The 21,397-nt window shown below is 32.6% G+C and overlaps 3 protein-coding genes across 3 annotated transcripts; 2 read left to right on the forward strand and 1 right to left on the reverse strand.

Moving 5' to 3' along the window:
• Window positions 1,606–2,969, forward strand: LOC109227670 (polyubiquitin-like). Its single transcript, XM_019392869.1, has 2 exons — window positions 1,606–1,617; window positions 2,261–2,969. The coding sequence occupies exons 1-2, from the start codon at window positions 1,606–1,608 to the stop codon at window positions 2,726–2,728; spliced, it is 480 nt and encodes a 159-aa protein (XP_019248414.1). The 3' UTR covers window positions 2,729–2,969.
• On the forward strand, window positions 5,110–12,988 carry LOC109226678 (CASP-like protein 5A1). The gene is made up of 3 exons (XM_019391504.1): window positions 5,110–5,492; window positions 7,636–7,768; window positions 12,511–12,988. The coding sequence occupies exons 1-3, from the start codon at window positions 5,290–5,292 to the stop codon at window positions 12,700–12,702; spliced, it is 528 nt and encodes a 175-aa protein (XP_019247049.1). The 5' UTR covers window positions 5,110–5,289; the 3' UTR covers window positions 12,703–12,988.
• LOC109228196 lies at window positions 14,219–15,071 on the reverse strand. Its single transcript, XM_019393363.1, has one exon. It carries the CDS (start codon window positions 14,982–14,984, stop codon window positions 14,508–14,510), a length of 477 nt encoding a protein of 158 aa, XP_019248908.1. The 5' UTR covers window positions 14,985–15,071; the 3' UTR covers window positions 14,219–14,507.

Raw genomic sequence — 21,397 nt, forward strand, 5'->3', positions numbered from 1 at the left:
CATTAAGTATTTTGATTTACTTTTATATAAATTTTGAAATATTAATTCAATATAATTTTTCTTATAGGTTCGCTTCAGAGCTGATGTGGGGGAATCATACGAAGTCAGCCACCTAACGAGTCGGCCGAGGCAATCCAACTTTCGAACGAGGATGCTAAAAGAATACTCCTTGAGTACTTTATATACTTTGAACTAGACAATAGAACTAGTTTTCAAATGAGCTTGTAATAAACGTTAACTTAGTTTTGTTAGCTTAATATTTTAGTTCTATTGATCTTATATTTTGTTGCGTTTTAGTGTTGTTGTTGTTGTTGTTATTGTTGCTGGCATAAAATGCCTGTTTAGGATATTTGGTATAAGCTGGCAGGTGGTGTAGCAGCCAAAACAGGCAGTTTCTGCCAAAAATATACCAAAAAAGCGACCAACTTTGGTGTCCAGTTGGTCGCTATTCACTTAAAAAAAAAATAATTTTCTGGTAATTTTGCGACCAAGGTTGGTCGCTTATAGTGAAAAAAAAAATTTAATTCTTGCCATTGGCAACCAATATTGGTCGCCCAATAAATAAAAATTTATAACATTTATTAATATAGCGACCAAAGTTGGTCGCTTAATATGATTAAAAATAAATAAAAATAAAACGTTATTTACATTTGGAGACCAACTTTGATCGCCAAATATATAATATTAAAATATTTGAGCGACCAAAGTTGGTCGCTATATGCTTTGCCCGAAAAATTTGATCCTTTTACCTGGGAGACCAACGGTGGTCGCTAACTTTGGTCCCTAAGGTAAAGGGACCAGCTTAATATCGACCAGGCGTGGTTGGTCGCTTTTTGGTCGCTTTTTGGCCAATAAGCGACCAACGTTGGTCGCTTTTGCTGGTCGCTTTTTTCCGGAATTCTAGTAGTGAGAACAGAATATACATCAACACAAACATTAAGGGTGTGTTTGGTATGAAAGAAAATAATTTTCTCGAAAATATTTTTCAATTTTTCCATGTTTGGTTGGCTTAAATGTTTTGGAAGACATTTTCCTCATCAAGTCATCCTCCAATTGGAGAAAAATATTTTCCTTATCAAGAGAATGGAAAATATTTTCCAAAACTCATTTTCAACCTTCCCCATCCTATTTTTCATCCCCACCAACCTACCCACCCCATCCTACCCCACCCCAGCCCTCGCCCCACCCCCACCCTAGATAAAAATATCATTAATAGTACTTTCTTTTCATGTTATAGATAGATTTTTTTTTTTCATTTTAACAAATGAATATTTTCTTTTTATTATATAAAAAAGTATTTTTTTCATTTTAATAAAAATTCATGATGTAGAAAAAGCAGTTTCTTTTATTTCAACAAAATGAGTATTTTTTTGCATGATGTGGATAAAGTATTTTTTTTATTTCAATAAAATGATTACTTTATTTTCATGTTGTAGAAAGAGTACTCTCTCTCTCTCTCTCTCTCTCTCTCTCTCTCTCTCTCTCTCTCTCTCTCTCTCTCTCTCAAGCTTTAAAGGTAAGTTTTTTCATTGCTCATCTCTATCAATTGTTTCTTATCTTTTTCATTTCACTTTCGTTTATTCCCTCTATCCATCTAAAAAAAGAATGGAGTCCAAAGTATAATCATCTATTTTTCATGTTAATTAGAACGTTTCATTTCTCTTATGTTTAAGCTGCTACATAAAAGTACAAAATTTCAACAAGTTTCTTTTAACTCTCCATATTAACTTTCTAAATATTAGTTCTACCTTTCTTTTTAATTATGACAATAAGCGCATTTTATGTATTGATTAGATCATCTGATAGTTCAATCAAAGTTGATGCTCTACGTCTCGTCTTCTATTAATATATCTAATAGTACGTAACAACATTGTTAGTTTCGATCAAATCTCATATCAATTTTGTTTATAGTAATCCGCAGATTAATATAGCTCTACGAGATTCTATTAACCTAATTGATTCGATATAAAATGTCTACATATTTTTATGATGAGTTATTTGGTATGAGAGAATTGTTCGAAAGTCTTTAATAATTGTGTCATATAGTCAAATCTAGATTCTGATATATATCGTTTATTTTCTTAAATCTAGTTCCTCATCCATCAATCATTTTTTAATATTGAACGTGTTCGAGCAGTGGAGATACATCACATTACCTTGGGATGCGGTCCTTCCCCCATCTTGCACGAACCCGGGCGAATGCAACACATTTTTTACCACAATATAATGCTGAATACTTTTTCTTTGCATGCAATTACAGATATGCAAATCTTCGTTAATTAAGACCCTTACTGGAAAGACCATAACACTGGAGGTTGAGAGCTCAGACACCATTGACAATGTTAAAACAAAGATTCAAGACAAGGAAGGAATTCCTCCAGACCAACAAAGGTTGATTTTTGCTGGAAAACAACTGGAAGATGGTCGAACACTTGCTGATTACAATATTCAAAAGGAATCCACACTCCATCTTGTGTTGCGTCTTTGCGGAGGTTATAGAGAAGATGAAGTTTATCCAATAATTATTAGGACATATAAGGCAGAAATAATAACCCTAGAAGTCAGAACTTTGTTTGAAATTGGAAATATTATAAAAACGGTCCAAGAAAAAGGAGATTATAGGGATAGGTTACATTTGTTGTTAGATGGTCGCCATCTTGAAAATGATAAACGTCTTTCTGATTATCACATTAGAAAAAATTGGGTACTTCATCTTATACGACGATAGAAAGATGAAACTACTGATTGATATATATCTATCCTTGTCTAGAATCTGATTGGTAAGAGTACTATTTGTTTTGGAGGTAGAGAATTCTCAGAATATTGATGGTGTAAAGCAAATTAAGATTGAGAATATAGTGTTGTGTACGTTGTCTATCATTTGGCTCTAATCCAACTTTCTTTATATCAAGAAGCAAATATTCAAAAGACTGTTTTGGTGTAATGCTTAAGTTTCTGGTGATTGAACCATTTTTGCTGGTTCTTGGCTCCAATGGGAAAAATAAAGCTTTATAGTTTAGGTACATTATTGGTTCAATGTGGCAGGATTTTGTAATTGCTTTATCGTGCAATTATTATGATTCAGTTTAAACAATTGTGTTGATATATTATTGTCTTTGATGATGTTGCATCATAATTGAAAGAAAAAAATTGATGGAACTTTTTTTTTTTTTTTTTTTTAGAAAAAAATGTTTGGGGGTTTTAAAGCAATAGTAAAGGTTATTGAATCAAAGGGGAAAATTTGGGGGTAAAGGAGATTGAATGTATACATCTTCTAGGACACAGAATTGTTCGGTATCTGTATTGTTAGAAGTTAGCAGATACCTGATAAAATAATCATAGTAGCAGGTAGGGGTGTACATGGACTGGGTTGGTTCGGGTTTTATCAAAACCAAACCAAACCAAAACAACTATATCGGTCTGGATTGGTTCGATTTTGTCGGATTTTTCGGGTTTTTTGTTACTTAAATATTGTTTCAATCTTACTTTGTTAAATTTTTGATAAGTAAATATATGTTTAGTAAAAATATAAAAAATTGACAAATATATTATCTATTAAAATATTATATCCCGCAAGATATTCCCAAATATTCTAGATATTTTTTAAAGAAAATTCTATATAAAACCTTAAAAGGATATATAAAAATTATATATTTATATGTCGGTTTGGCTCGGGATTTTTTACTCAATACCAAACCAAATCAAACCAAACCTAGTCGGGTTTTTTAATCGATTTGGTTTGACTTTTCGATTTGGTGCGATTTTCCGGTTCGGTTTGTACACCCCTAATACCATCGTCGTTAAGAAAACATAGTACCAAATTTCCTCATGTTCCTAGTTGAACGGACAAGAGGCACTATAGAATGTCATATACCACTAAATTATAGTGTAATAATTGGTCAGGAAACATTTTAAGAGGTAATGAAATCTCAGCATGTTGCTCTCGCGAAGGCAATGTTGTCTACCATTGTACTTATAAGCGAACATGGAAATCTTTCTTTACTTAGTAAACCTTCAAATCATGCGATACCTTTACCTAAAACATGAGATTTTTCAGGATGATAACGACTTGTTTATTACCGGAAATAATGGGGAATTAATTATGAGAGGATATATCTCAAATATGAAAAGCATAACTAGAGAATGTGCATATGTACTTGTTCGAAATTATACGTTCGTTCTTGAAAATGCATGATGGTACGTTATCTTTTCTTCTAAAAAGTACGATGATTAATTAGTTATGCATGAAATATTGTGACTCTTGTGAAGAGGTCTCATGTGAAATATAATGTTGCAACTCCTATATCAAAAAAAGATAGTTTAATATACAAAACATCTTCCATTCACGCAAGATTGCAATTTGTACAAAGAGGTCTTTTAACCCTAAACTTTATTTGATTCATTGACAGATCAATTTACACATTCAAGTTCATCTCAGATTTTTTTCTTTGACATGTACGTTCATTTGATAATTGTCTTCTGGTAAAACACCATTAGTTTCATTGGCTTGGTTGTGCGAGTGCAAAAGCAAACCAAGTGGTCTTCATTGTATTTACGGAAATTTGCTATTAAAATATTTTTTTGAAGAAATTATTTTTGGTTACCTTCGAAGATTGAACTTTATTTAGATGGACAAAAATCAATTTTTTTTTATAAATATTTCTAAATTTTCTGATTTACACTTGTTATTGTTTTATTCTCAATAAGTCCTTATTCCACATGTTCACTACCATTATATTATTATATGTCACCAACTTTTGTATCTAACCAAACAAAAATGATTGGGAACATAGATATTACTCCGTCCAGTCCACTTTAAGTGATTTTTTTTTTGTTTCTTTTCACACATATTAAAAAATTCACATTTTAATATTAATTAACAATGAAATTGATCATATTAACCATATTTTGCTCATTGGAAAGATAAGAAGTTAATTCTTTGTTTATATTTGAAAAAAAAATTTAAATATTGTGAATCACAAAAAAAAAACCAAAAAATCACTTAAAATAAACCGGAAGGAATATTAATTAAAAAAAAAAACATTTTCCTTCCTACTAATTGCACTTCTTGTCATTTTCTCTTTAGTTCGTGTCACAAAGCAAGGGTGGGCATATGTCCTTTTTTGGTTACTGTTCCAACTCCCTTTCTTTCACTAACAAAAAACAAATTCTCAGCTTCACTCTCTCTTCCTTTTTCCTTTACCTTTACCAATTCCATTTAGGGTTCTTCTACTACTTCTCCTTACGCATATTCCTCTCCAATGGCTGAATTATAATTCGAACCTAAAAATGATGAGTCGGCCGGCGGTGCACCCGGTGGAGGTTCCGCCGATGACCATCGCGGCGGTGCCGAGAGTGAGGATGAAGGATATTCAAGGCATGCCCGGTACACTTGGCAGCCTATTGCTACGGCTGTGTCAGCTGGTGTTTGCTGTTATCTCTATCGTTGTCATGCTCACAACCTCTGATTTCCCCTCCGTCACTGCCTTCTGGTATACCCTCAACGCTTACAGAGCTCTATTTTATCTAGTTTCTAAATTTTATTCATGAATAGAAGTCGGAATTGAGATTGATAATTAGGTTATTTGATCTCCGATATTATTTTTGAAATGGAGCTAGTATAAATTATACTAGTATTTATGTGGATGAATTGAAGAAATATGGATGAAGAATAAAAAAAATAAGAAAAAAAGGCTTACTTGAGATTGCAAAATGCTAGCAGGTGTGTGTAAGAAGTCTTAAGCATCCATTGTAAAATGCAGATAAGTTCTTTTTATCACTCCTTATGTCCCAGTTTGTTTGCTATAGTTTGACTTGCCACGATGTTTAAAAAAAACATAGACTTTTTGACTCTTTAGTTAGGTACGGTAAAATAGCAAAAGTCCCCCTGCACAACAAAATGGTGCTTACATTTAAGTCATGTCAATGGCAAAATGAGAATGTAAAAAGTTAACTGGATATATAGAAAGGTGCCTATTTTGTTGGGATTGTCTAAAAAGAAACTGGTGCCAATGCTAAAGCTAAACAAATTAGAATTGAGGGAGTATCTTAAAGGCGGTAAGATGAAATGCATCAACTTTCAGAAAATTCAATACGATGATCGTTGCTTCAGAACTGCCTCCAAACTTTTTTTAATATCCATTCTTTTTCATTTTAAGGAATGCCTCCCTAGATGCTACTGTATAGGGTGCATTGCCTCTCTGTGACTTGTGTGCTTATTTACTTTTTCTGGTGGAATCTCAATAGTTGCTGAAAGATATTCAGCAACAACAACAACAACAACCACCCAGTGAAATCCCACAAGTGGGGTCTGGGGAGGGTAGTGAGTACGCAGACCTTACCCTTACCCCGAGGGAGTAGAGAGGCCGTTTCCCAAAGACCCTCGGCTCAAGAAGACGAAAAGAGACAAATACATTAGCACCATCAACAGAAAATATAGAAATAATAACAGCGACATAAGAACCAGAAAATAGATGAAAAGCAATAACAAGAACAAGTAAATAAGGCCCTATGCTATGGAAAACGAAAGAATAGTGTGAACACAATATTAACCACTAGCAATCTAAGACAAAACCCTATCAGGCTAGCCTCACACCCGGTACTTGCTGAAAGATATTTAGCAAGTAGCCCTATTTATTTGCTTGAGGGTTTGATAGTTTCCCTCCATGGTTCGTAATCTTTCATACTCAAATGGTACTAAAAGATAGTGCAGGTTTCTACACATAGTTGCTTTGCGATGTATCATTTTATTGGAAAGACAAAAAATTTTATGACAACTTTTACCTCTTTGAGTTGTAGGTGCTTACTGCCTTTCTTTAAATAGTTTCAGCAAATGTATTAACTCAAAGAAAGCTATTCCCTGGTTTTCTATTTCTCATGCGGAGAGTAGTTAGTGTTATTCTAATTTGGACTACATTCTTGTTGTCCAGCTGTATTTAATTCATTCAAAGAGATTAATCTAGAAAATCTTAAAAAGGAAAAAAAAGGGCATATATCGTGCTTCACAGCTTAGAGTCCTACTTAAATTAGTGTATGCAGGAGTAATCTGAATGCTTTGTGTTGTATTCTTATTATCACATGGACGGTGTAAATATTCAACGGAATCCTACTTAAATTAGTGTATGCAGGAGTAGCTGAATGCTTTGTGTTGTATTCTTATTATCACATGGACGGTGTAAATATTCAACGGATTAAGTCGGAGATAATATTTTTAGTTCGTCCTTCTGGCACACTTTTGTGTTTGCTTAATCAAGAAATTTACCTGACGCATATTCTTCAGAAAAGAGCTGGGATTTTGATTTAGTTGCGCTTCCATTTGCTTTTCTTCTTTGTGATTTTGCTTATGCCCCATATTGTGTTCATGTGCCGGTAATGCAATTGCATTAGTTTGGAGAAGGGATTATGACAAGGAATTGAAGGAGGAACATATTTTGTTTGAGAAAATTTGATGTATTCAGAATTTAAAAAAATGGTGTGATGCTTCTTTTTATTATTGACATGATGCAATGCTGGAATTCTTAGATTCTGTTCACTGTTCAGATTTGTGGGATCTCTCTCCAGTTGACGTTTTGATAAGATTATCTTTTACTGATCAAAATCTTTCTAACCAGTATTCTGGCCCCTTGTTTGTTTCAGCTACCTTGTAGCTGCTGTTGGATTACAGATCATATGGAGCTTCATTCTTGCTATTGCCGATGTATATGCAATTTTGGTGAAAAGAAGTTTTAGAAATACAGCAGTTGTCAGTTTATTTGCCATTGGCGATGGGGTAAGAAACATCATTTTGCAAATATATCCACAATCCATCCTTTGAGGTTGCTTTCTATGTTCGCAGTAATCAACCTGTCTTGTCTACCAAAATGTCTTTTGGTAGGTGACTTTAGGTTTTCAAATTGCTTGATGACGTCAAACTAGAGGCAGTTTATATTATCACAAATGTGCAGCTGTCTTAGTGGGACTTGGTTGGAGCGTTACATTGACCCTAAACAAAGTTCTCTTATATAACCACTGATGTTGCACTTTGAAACCTTTAGTTTATTGGTTGATAGTTGGCCTTTTTTGAAACTTCAAATACATTTTACCTTTCATGACTCCCTTTAAGTCTCTTTAACTTCACTAGCCGGTGTTTTCACCAGCGATCTGTCTTGATCTCTACTTGTCGTCTCTAGTTATTAATAAGGTAACCAATAATGTAAAAGTTCGACTATGCATTCTGTGTTAATTAATGAAACTAGGTAAGAGTCAACTGGAAGCTGGAACTTCGGGAAGTAACGATTTTAGGTTCAGTTGAATTAAGACAAAAATATATGCATGACAAGTTTAGTCCCCACTGAAAGAACAAAGGTAAAGAGTGGTTGACTGAGATTGTGGTGCCTATATGCCGAAAATTCAGATATCTAAGCTAGATCTTATAGGAAAATTGCATAGTAGATGAAGATGTACACATAAAATTAAAATAAGATGGTTAAAATGGAGTGGTGTTATGTGACATAAAGATAATACCAATATAAGTGAGATGAATTCTGTAGAATAATTGTTTGACCACCAATGATATATCTACAAGATGAATGTCACGAAAATGAGGATGTTAGTATGTGTATGTAGTCATACAAGTTGAACAAGTAACAAGTGCTAAGTAACTGTGTATATTTATCCTTTTTGCAAGTCAATTGTAGTATTGAAAAAGTTATCGTCCTCAGGGATTAGTTTCTCCAATATACAAATTAATTCTTTGATTACTCTTTGAAAAATTGTAATAGGTGTGGGAATTGGTTTAACTAAAACACTAAAGTTAAACCAAAGTTAATAAAAAGCCAAAGAAAGAAAAGTATGCGAAGTTGGGATTGATTTAATGATAACAAGGTTGGGAATTTTGACTTAACTTGATGTTTAAGTTAAGATAATCATTTAATTCTTCCCCTACTCAATTCTTCTTACGAATTAGAATACTTCTTACAAATACACTCATATATTATAGAATGTTTGATCAGAACCACCTCTTTTGGTTATGAGACTAATTATAACTTTTTGATGCATTAAGTATGACTTGAAATATTTGATTCGTTCCACAAAAGTGTAAGACCTCTCGATTATCCTGATTACCAGAATTAATAAAATACCGAAACTTCTCCCTCTATTCAGATTAAGATTTGTATTTTGAGCAAGAGATTAAGGACTGTATTAAAAATGCCATGATTGTAGAAACTATATCTTCTCTTTCGATTAAGATTTAGTACAAAAGCATTAAGAGTAATCCATTTATGCAACACTCATTACAGAAGGCTAAAGGGCTCTTCACTTACCTCATAAACGCTTTGAACAATAAATAAGGTATTAATAGGGAATCACATAGGGTACAATACAGAAGGTTAAACTCAAATTAATACTTTAAGATCCATCAATATCCCAACAAATGTCTACTCTATCTAGGAGTTCAAATCCTCAAAGATACAAACAAGATTAGTACAAATTGTAACCATAACAATGAGAGAAAAGTAAAGGGGAAGTTTCACAAATTTTGGTCACTACTCCTTGAAATAGAATAGAACATGGTAAAAATATCTTCCTTAGGCTCTCCAATAACCATTCCGTGGCTTCAAGAATTCCTTGCTGCAAAAATTACAAATTAATTTGTTCATTGGAGAGCCAAAGAACAAAATTTGGAAGGAAGAAAATGAAGATTTTTGGCTCTGCAAACACTTCTCCACGGCTGTAATTAGAGAACTTTATGAAGAAAATGGAAGCTTTAGGCAGAATGCAAAACTAGGCTAAGTAGTTGGTAGGATCATGCACTGCAACTAGGAGCCGTAATTCTTAAGCTTTCAGACTAAACTTAGCTGCAGCGCCTCGTGAAGGAGATTTTTCAGCTGTACATGTCATTTCTATTGCAATTTCCAAGGCGTAAAAATTGAGAAGTTTCAGTTTTTGGTAAGGGTTTTGTCCTAGAGAAGGAGGCTCAAGGTAAGGAGACTTTCACCATGTTTTATCCCAAGTTCAAGCTATTTTAAGAAGTAGAGCCAAAAAAATAGTGAAACTTCCCTTGTAGTTTTCACTTTTTGTTTCAGTTATAATTTGTGTTAAGCTTGTTTATATCTTTGGGAATTTGAACTCCATGATGGAGTAGACTTTATTGATGGATCCTGGTGTATTAATTTAAAGTGTAATCTATCCTATTCTAACCCCGAAGCTCGCTTAAAGCACACTTAAGCCTTGAAGCCCAAGTTTGACGCTTCGCCTCACTTAGTTAGAACTTTAGTGTAGCCATCAAGGTGCTAAGTTGTGCACAGTTTACCGATGGGCTCAATCTTTAAGAGCACAAACATTAGACATCATATATAGTACACAAAAGTGATACATTTCGTTAAGAAAGTGTCATGACTGAAAATTTTGAAACTTTAGTATAAGACAGCTAGCCATTGAAAGCCCAAAACTATATTTACTAATCTAAATTAGAACTTTAAGATGGTCTTTGAACTCGATTGACATGATTTTAATTGCATCTATAGCTTAATTATAATTCTTCCATTCTTTTGATTGTTTGTGTATATAGTTTCATTTTCTTGGATTACATTTCTATTTTTTGCTTTTTATTCATCAGCGCTTTTCTTCGCTAAGCTCACACTTTAATTGCGCCGCTTTTTGACCTTTTGACTACTTTGTTCTAACCTATGTGTAATTCCCTCATTAATGCCATGTTTACTGTTCAAAGCATTCATTGAAGTCGGTGAAGGGCCCTGTATCGTTCTTTTGGTGTTGCATTAATAGGTTCCTGTTGATTGGTTTACACTAAATCTGAATGAAAAAGGAGATTTAGTTTCTAACTTTTACTTAGCTCTTTATAGTTGATTTAATACAAGTCTTAATCTTAACTGAGAGAGGAGGTTTTGGTACTGTATGTGTTGGTTCAGATAATCAAGAGGTTGCAGTTATGTGTTGGTGATTCTAATTAGACGTCTACGATAGAAGAGTGTATTCGAGAGAAACATGCTAATTTGTAAATAGAGTTGAATAGAGGTGGAATTAATTGATTATCTTAAGTTAATCATCAAGTGAAGTCAAGATTTCCTACCTTTATATAATTGAACCAATCCTAACCTCTAGCATACCTTCCTTTCTTTAACTTTTATTAAGTTTAATTAGACCAATTCTCGCACCTATTACAAATTCTCAAATAGTAATCAAGCAAAATTAATTTGTTCATTGGAGAAACCAATCCCTAAGGACGGCCTAGTAAAAATTTTCAAATAGCAATCAAGCAAAATTAATTTGTTTATTGGAGAAACCAATCCTGTGAATGGTAATCTTTTTTTTTTTTTTTGATAAGCATTTGACTTCTACCGGTTCCTTAGCATGTGCCAACAAGATTAGAAATGATCTTATCTGAGGATTGAAGTAGCATACAACAACAAACAACAACAACTACCCAGTATAGTCCCACAAGGTGGGGTCTGGGGAGGGTAATACGTACACAGACCTTACCCCTACCCGAAAGGGCAGAGAGGCTGTTTCCAATCGACCCTCGGCTCAGGAAAACAAAAACAAAAAACAAAAAGCAAAAGAGCATTAGTAACTCAAGCAGAGATCACATAAATAATTATCTAAACATAAACCATAAATAAAATGGCATGCAAAAATATCGACCAGTAACTACCATAAGGGGGGATTGAAGTAGCATACATAGGATAAAAATTGAGGGTTTTTAATCATTTTCTACATAGACCACCAAATTCAGTCTTTAAGCATGGTGATTAAAGATGGTAAAAAGGAACAACTAATGAGGTAGATCTGAATCTCATACATGGAAATATCTCAAAAGACTTTCTATCTTTAGGAGTCCACTGTGGAATTGAAAGCAAAAATTCATATAGTTTATCCAACTAGTTGGCACTTAGGTTTAGTTATTACACTTATATTAGGTTTGAGTAGGGATAAATGTGAGATTTAGAGAATATCTATCTTTGGAGAAACCCTAATGTGCTTTAAAAGATGAAGTACTTAACAGCATTTGAATAAATGGATCCGAATATAGAGTGAAATTTATGGACTATAATTATTACAACTACTTTGGGCTTGAGGTGTAGTAGTAATTTGGTTGGGAGAAGTACCTAAATCGTCTTTTGCATGGTCTGTTCTTGGATACATCATAACTGCTAACATATTGTATAGTTCACAAGATTGAAATTGAATGGCCAGTTCTCCTCCTAACCCTTGATTATGTTGTTTTCCAAGATTTTTATGTTGGGTATATAAGCTAATATGTTTTCTTTAAAATAAGGACTGTTTAATCAAATTATTTGCATTTTATTGAGTTCTAATGGGGCACATGTGGATTGATCTTATGTGATCATCACTTCTACTCTTCATCCAACTGTAAGCATAATGTTTGTATACATTTATTAGAAGGAATGTTGATCACATCATTCGCAATCTACTGATTTTAATGGGCCACTTGTAGAAATATTTTTGTAATATGCGATCATCACTAAGGGTCATGATTTCACTGTCGTGCAGATCACGTCAACTCTTACATTTGCTGCTGCCTGTGCTTCAGCTGGAATTACAGTCCTTATTAGCAATGATCTTGACAAATGCAAAGTGAACCACTGCACGAGATTTATGTCAGCTACAGCAATGGCATTTTTAAGCTGGTTTGCTGCATCACCATCCTTTTTCATGAACTTTTGGTCTCTGGCTTCTCGATAGCTGGCTGCAGTGCTCCCCCTTTGCAGTCAGGCCACCTTAACTTCTCTCATATGTAAATCAGTGCATTTCAGTTTGTTGACATTTTCGTGAGGAATAACCTCTTTGTTGACAAAGTTAATGTAGAAAACTATGTCAAAATTTAGGCCCAACATCGATTTTCAAGAGTTAAATAGATCTTCAAGCTTGGGTGACTATATCTAGAAGTTGTGTTGAGTTATGTGCCAAAGACTGCTTGTAAAGCCTCTAACTGATTAATCGATCATCTTAGCATCAGATTTTTAACAAATTCAGTGTTTTATATGTAGCCATAACTGCTCATGAAAAAATTGGAGACAATTCTCGATACCGGAGAGTAGGGTTCTGTTGTTTTACTGGAGCTTTAGAGAAAGAACATTATAAAAACGAGCAGCGCGCTGCACAAAGCATTTTGCATTCACGCAGAGTTCGAGGAAAGGCCGCACCCTTATGGAGGTGTACTGTAGGCAGTCTATCGTGATGCAAACATCATTGGCTATTTTCACGTCTCGAACACGTGACTTATAGGTCACACGGAGACAACTTTACCGTTGCTCCAAGGCTACTGTTGCTCCAAGGCTTCCTTCAGAGGAAGAACATTATATATGGTTCAAAAACAAGATGAGGGATATGAAAAGTACAGATCGATGTTCCTCATAATCTTATGTTTCGAGAATGACTTCGTCCTGTGGAAATCAGACGTACAACACAAAAAAGATCAATTTTTTGGTTATACATTATTGTATTTGCTATGCAAATAAAAAATCCTAGCGAAGAAAATATTCTATACCGCAATAAACAAGAAGAGTTTTTTCTACTTTTACTAGAGGATAAGTTAGTTCAAGGAGTGAAAGAGGGACAGATTTGTTAGTTAGCGTGTGATTTTAGCTTCGAGGGATTGTCTAAACTAATCTGTTGCTTTCTTACCTACCATTAGATATTACACAAAAGTCTACACGTCCTCATCTCTCTCTCTCTCTCTCTCTATCTTCTTTTGTTCTTAATAAAACATATTTCTCCATTTCCTCTCTCCTCTTGACGTCTTTGTTCTTTCTGAGCATAACGGCAAATACAAGAAACAATAATCCTCATGTTAACCTCTTTTTCTTATTTCTCACAACGTTTTTGAAATTTTCCATTTCGTTTTCTCAAAACTTACTAAAAGGAAGTATATTTTTTATATTCTAAATAAGAGAAGTAAGAATTAGCATACATAGGAGTAATAACTAAAAGATGTTGCTGCATGTATTCTTCAATGAACATATCATGATAATAAGCAAATTAAAATAAACAAGAACGGAACAATAATATTTACACCCTTCGTTCCAATTTATGTGAAGGTCGGGTTTAGGGTAAGGTCAAATTACTCAATTTTAGACGTAATTCAATTATAGAATCTTAAAAGATGTTAATATAAAATTTACATATTTACAAAGTACAGAAAAGTGAAACACAAGGAGTACCTTTATCAAGAAAACACAAAATCATTTGGTGACAATTTTATATTCCGAAATTGAATTAAAAAGTTAGAAACTACAAACTGATCCTCTTGATTGAAGTTTCAATTACAAAAATCCAATGACTTTACATAATTTAAGGAAAGAGGATATCAACAAAATGGAGATTTGAGAATAAGACCAACTTATTATAAGTCATAGCTAAAAAGGTCAAGCTGCCTGAGCCTATCTAGTCCGATCACGCACCTTTTTGTTTGTTTCAGAGCCGTTTGTTTTGGGCTGACATACTAAACCATAACACATTAGTCCATTAAATAAAAACTAAGTAGTTAATTAATCTTCAAAACCAGTTTGCTTCCAAATAGCATTCCTCACCCTACTCAAGTCTCTTCCTTTAAGTGTCCTTCCCATACCTTCATGCATGGAAAATGAAGCCACTCTTGTCCTTGCCAATAATTCATGAGGTGGAATTCTACTGTCCACGTTGTCGTCATCATCGTCGTCATCGTTATCGTTTCTCTCTCTTAGACAATTATTCTTGTAATCATTACCTATGATTTTCGACCAATCCGGTATGTTCACTGGCATTGATGTTGCTGCAGATATTGCCTTCCCTCCAGATTTTTTTGCTGATTTTTTCAAGAAACGGGAATTAGGTATTGATTTTTGAGGAAGAATTTCGTCTGAACTATTAGTATTATTCCATATATCAGATTCATCAAACTCGAATTGTAGAGAACTAGCACTACAAGGCATAGGACTTTTCCTTTCTTTTCCTCCTAGAGAGAGGTAGCTCTTTCTCATTGCCATTAATTGGAAATGATTAATTACTATATTGGATAATGATTGAGAAAGATATATGGTATTGTTATTATATTTTAGGTCTGTTTGGTTTATCTGTTTGTTTGATCAAACAAGGACTTGATATAAGACTTTTAAGTTCTTTATATAGTGGTGGTTTCGAACATTGCTTTAGCTAAAAAAAGTACTTTAATTTCTTTCTTGTAGTATTATTAAGTTTATGGGAGAAGTTCTAAAGTACAAGTCTCTTTCTTTCGTTTGATACGATACTCTCTTATTTTACTCTATTATAAGAAAATTATTTCATTGTTTTTATTTTACATCACAGTATTTGACTACATACTAAGTTTAAGAATTAAAGAACACTTGTGATATGTACGCTAAATATATGCGAAGTACCAAAAATATCCTTTTAAGTGAGTAGTACGTTGTGACAGTTTCATTTTAAATGAGCAGGTGGTAGTTGTCCCAACAAGTCATGTTATTATGAGTAAAAAAAAATTATACCTTATTCTTAAGGACATGATCTTATAGCAATATGAATATCATAACATGTTTAAAATCATAATTCCTAGCGATAATTTTGATATGTGCCAAAAGTCATTTTTTATTTTTTTAAATTTTATGTCTAACCAAATACTATCATATAAATAAAATGCAATAGAATCGATAAAATAATCCAAAATGGCGATCGACTTTACCTAATTTCGAGTCTTATCCATTGTTTTCCCTTTAAAAGTTGATTGATAATCATGGCCAGAGGTGTATATAGGTAGGGTTGGTTCGAATTTTTTAATTAGCAAACCAAATTAATAGTGTTGGATTTTTAAATCTATAAACCAAATCAAACCAATAAAGTCGGGTTTTCAATTTCGGTTTTCTCGGATTCTTCGGATTTTTTCGGGTTTTCGAATTTTTTTCGGTAAAGTCTTTATAGCACAAAATATGTAATTTGTGCTCCAAATTTTTTTTTTAGTCCTAGTAGGATACAACTATATAATGTATTTTACAATAAAATAACACGACAAAATGAGATGAGTCATAGCATTGTACTAAAATATTCAATAACAAAGATAATAAAATCGCATAAAACAAATATTGCTAAATTATAAGCCATAATAAAATGAACATAATATAAAAGTACTATATGAGTTATGCTAAAATAAGTACATCTAATAAGCACTACGTAGTATTAATTACATGACTAATCACTAAAGAAAAAGATAAAGTTATGCATTTTCATTATACACCAATGCAAAACAAAAAATAGATATCTAACACTATTTCATTTCTAATGTTGAATTGACTTTATTTTGTTAGCATTAGTATTGATTTGAACTTTATTTGAGTTACTACATTTATGTGCTATAAAACATATTGGACCATTCAAGAATGTTAAGTTGGAAATATTTATAAAGTACATTATAATAAATATTTATATGTATAAATATTTTTAAAAATTGTATAAATGTAATGTCGGGTTGGTTTGGTTTCGGTTTGACTTTTTTAGTTAAAACCAAACCAATTATGGTCGGATTTTTTTTTCAATACCAAATCACATCGAATTCTTTTTCCCGGATTGACTCGAATTATCGATTTGGAGAGATTTATCGGTTTTCTTTGTACACCCCTCCCTACTCATGGCTACCAAACTTAATAGAAGCTACCTATGATATTCCCTTTCTTTCTTTTTATTTTTTCTTTCTGCTTTATTTGGATAAGGTTATAATTTCAAATTAAAGAAAACTAAGAAGAGATAGAGTCTAGGAAAACTAATGACGATTCGAGAAAAAAATAAAAAATTATCACAATTTCAAAAGTAATCGAAATTTAGCCACTTTTTCATGTAAAAATAAAATCTGAACAAAAATACCCTTAAATATCCGGAAATATTTTAGCATAACATACCGGAGTTCGAATTTTTTTACATATGAGCTTCCAGCATAATGTGTTGGAATTTCATACAGTGCTGGAGTTCCAACATAATATGCGGGAAGTTTATATGTAGGAGCTCCATAATCTCGCATATTATGCTGGAACTTTCTGTGTGCTGGAGTTCCAACGTAATATGCTGGAAGTTTACACGTACGAGCTCCATAATCCCGCATAATGCCGGAATTTTTCGTGTTTTAGTAAAACAGTGGCTATTTTTCAATGACTTTACAAATGCTGGCTATTTTTTATTACCAGTCCAAAAATTGGATGGTCCATGTTATTTTCACAACGATTCCTTAATTAGAGTACTTTAATGGAAATTTTACCTCCTACTGCAAAGCTTTACACCTTATTTATTATAAATAAATATCCCTTTAAAATATTATTTTCTATAGCTACCTTTTAGGTTTTATAGCAAATTATGTATTTATGATCACCTCCTACTGTTTAGCCATTAAATACGATGGGTAATATTTTTCTCACTCCTACTTACTGTATACAACTTAACCACGATCTCTCTCCACCCTCTCTCTCTCTCAACGCCAGTCTCTTCTCCATGAATACAACCACGATTCTCCACTGATTCATCTCCATTGTCTCGCGAAATTTTCAAACTTTTTTGCTCCAAAAAGTTGTGGTAAGTGTTAAAGTTGATAGATTTCGCTGGTATCGGGATTGAATGGAAAGACAAGACAAAACGAAACAAAAAAAGATGAAGGAGAAACAAAGATTTGGAGAAATACAAGTGCAGATCTCAAAATTTACAAAGCAGAAATGAGAGGTTCACTACCTGGACGACCCAGAGGGCGCCGGTACCGGTAGCGATGCCCCACATGGCGGCGGCTTGGATATTGGTGGATTGGGGACGGAGAACTCAAAATTTCATCTCCAATGGCTGATTCAACAACTCACAAGAGGGTTACCTGACATAGAAACAAGCCCAATTTAAGAAATCTTCGAAAGAATCAACACTTACTGATGCAGAAAAGAGAAGATAACTTATGGATGATGATTTAGGGGTTAAGGGAAAAGATACTTTATTTTCATTGTATTCAATGTATCTCGTTGTATTTCATGTATTTCATTATATTCACTATCTTTAGTTTTTTCTACTTTTTCAATATATTCACTGTATTTAACTGTATTCAATGTAATTATATAACTTCAAAGCTTCACTTTGTTTCACTGTTTTGTCCAGCAGTATATATTCAACAGTATGTATTCAATATACTGTAGAATGTATTCATATTTTTTTTAAATATTAATATAAGTTATGTATTTAGATGTATATATGTATTCAAATGTATCTGCAATATGTATTTATATATTTTTGCACAATAGATGACCTGCTATACTTCATGTATTCAATGTATTTTATGTATTTAACTGTGTTCAATGTAATTATATAATTTCAATATATAAATCTATTTGTAAAGATACCACTAAAAAATATTTTAGTAAAGATATTACTAAAAAAAGAAAGGATGGATTGAATCTCTGAAGATTGCTCTGTTTTTTGGGTGTTTTTCGGCTGAGAATCTTTTCTATAACTGGAGATACAAATTTTGCGTGTTTTAATTGAGTTTGTTGAATTATATTAGGAATCTATCGCGTTAATTGATTCACTTTCCGTTTTAAACAGCTGAAGACCTTTTTTTCCGCAGATTTCTGTTACTGTATTCACGAATACAGCTCGCGAATACATATGAATACAATCTATGTTTAGCTGGACTTCCTTGTTTTCCGCCGAGCTTTGCTACCGTATTCATGAATACAGTATCTTGAATACATCGAATATAGTCTATAACAAGTAAAAATATAACTATAGGAAATAATTAAGTAAATAGTAGCTATAGCAAATTAATAACCACTAAACAATAATTATTTCTGAAAATTCCTCTACTTTAATCTTGAGATAAGCTCGCATGGCAATCACTCTGGCCCATTATATGGAATGGATTGATGTGAGATGATTGAAAGGATTAGGATTTTAGGCCTATCTTGTCTTAAATTGTCCCCTAAAGGGAATAAGCAAGAATAAAGTCTTGAGAAAATTATAACTTGACAACCCTACCATTCATTTGTCAAAGATTTTTTTTCGTTGTTTCCCTTATAAAATTTTGATAAAAGGAAAAAGATGTCGAACCCTTGTGTTGCCCTTGCCCGTCATAAAATTGTAGCAGAAAAATTTGAAAGAATACTTTAATAAAAACTATTTGAGTCGAATAAAAATAATTATTAATAGCAATAATTTGGCTTAGACCGTATTGAAATTAGTAAGAAAATAAAGTACGATATCTTTACTAAAAATGATAGAAAGCATGTCTACATATTTTATAGTAAAAATATTTTAGAGCTTTAATTAAATTACTCAAATCTTCATATTAGTAAATAATATTTTTTACAAGAAGATCCAAAGTAACGTATTACAAACACATGGTTAACATCATATTAACTTGAAGTAACTCTTTCTAGTATAAATATAAACTGTCAGATGTTTGTTGTGAACTTAAAAGCTTTCTCGTGAAATACCACGCTATAAACAAAAATAAAAAATAAAATAAAAAGACTTTAAATTCGCCTTTATGCCACTAATTTTATTAAGTGGCAATTGATATTGAGAATGAACAAACCTATTTATCAAGCCTAAAAAATTATGGTTCCCTCAATCTTGCATGAGCTATGAAAATTAGAGAGCAAAGAAAGAACTTTTCAAGTTATACTATACATCTTCTCTCGTCACTAAAAAATCTTCATAATATCCCAAGCGATGTGAAAGAGTTTTTGAAAATTCTGTGTATAATAAAGGGCACCTATTCTTTCCCTAGTCCATAAGGTCTCATAGCTTCTTTAGAAACTTTATGATTGAATATGAAGTTCTTCTGTCTATTAAATTCTCCATTTGACAAGTGCATCTATTACTTGGTTGTTTTCCGCAAACAATATTGTTTAACTATAGTAAACCTGTTGAATTTCAGCAACAAGGTCAAAAGTTGTCATTTGTCATCGCTTTACCTTGCACCATGTTCAGAACAAGCGTAGAATTTAAAAACTTTAAGAGTGTTTTAGTCATTTTAATTAAAAAATAGTCTCTTAACAATTTCTGCTAAACATATTATTTATTTATTTATTACTTCTCTCCAAACATGTAAGTCGTAACTGCTTATTAAGAAAATCAATGTCAATGCTTAAAAATACTTTTCATACATAAATTTTATCAGCAATTTAGCATCAAGTGACATAAATGGGCTCTTATTAGTATACTCCTAATGAAGAAGATAATATAGGTTATCCAATAGAAATGATAGGTGATACGTGGATGAATGAGAAGCTTTAATTTGAGGCCAAAGAAGTACAAAAGGTGATTGGGTAGTTTTGTGGGCCTAATGTTTCATGGGGCCCAGTAGGCCACAGCCCATCAGGCCATCATCATCATCACTGCTTGAAGTATTAGACTTGAAAATAATTATCAGACGACACGACATGCACAATATTTCCAAACAGTATTTTGTCTCTTTGTCCTAACTTCCCAAACTAACAAGTAACCTTTTCCAGTCGTATTCTTGATCATTATAATTTGTACGAGATCCCAATTCCTCAATTACTAAATCATATATATTTTCAACCTTAATTAATACACAAAAGTAACAGTAATAATGCTATGAACTTTAAGATTATAATCATTAGTATTAGTATTATTCATTCTATGAGGTTTAATTACAACTCTCAACCTTGATTAAGTTGCACTATTAAAAAATGTAAATTTTGAATAAACTCGTTGGAAAGAAATTATCGGCGAAACTTTTATCATAACAATTCCGAAAGTTACCGTCGGAAATTTGCGTTTTTAGTTATGCAAGCAGTATGTTGTAGCCAAGAATTGAATAATTTTCTCCCAACATTATGGATCTTCAAAATGTGCACTCTAATCAATTAATCAACTAAGTACTTTTTAGGAATCTGATATCCCATGTATAACAAAATGGAGGACAAATTCAACATTATAGTAAACTTACACTAGCGTATTAGTCCTGCAAAATACCTTTTTAAAAAGGAACCACAATTTATTGAGAAGTAAAGAAATTTTTTAAAGTAAAAGATAAGGCACTTTAAATCTTTCAATATCAATCACGTCTTGACATTTCATGCCTGTAAATATATTTGTATATAATGTTATCCCATTTGTCATAACAATTGAAATAAAGTATTCGCTCTTATCTAGTTGTCTGATAAGGGATGATTTGGATGTTTGTGGATTATATTCCATTCAATCGATTTTAACTGTTACTTTAGCTCAAAAAAATTGTCCTAAAGTAACAATTAGTTTAGGATTTTAAGTAAATTTGATAGTTATTTCCAACTATATCCTTAATATAAGTAGTTCTTATTACTCAATTCTCAAAATTAATATGCATACAATAGCGGATTTCATTTTATTAAATTCATTTTCCATTATTGCTTTCTCTGTGTGCCCGTTCTGCATGTGC

This window comes from Nicotiana attenuata, chromosome 6 (genome assembly GCF_001879085.1).
Source record: "Nicotiana attenuata strain UT chromosome 6, NIATTr2, whole genome shotgun sequence".
NCBI classification, from domain to species: domain Eukaryota; kingdom Viridiplantae; phylum Streptophyta; class Magnoliopsida; order Solanales; family Solanaceae; genus Nicotiana; species Nicotiana attenuata.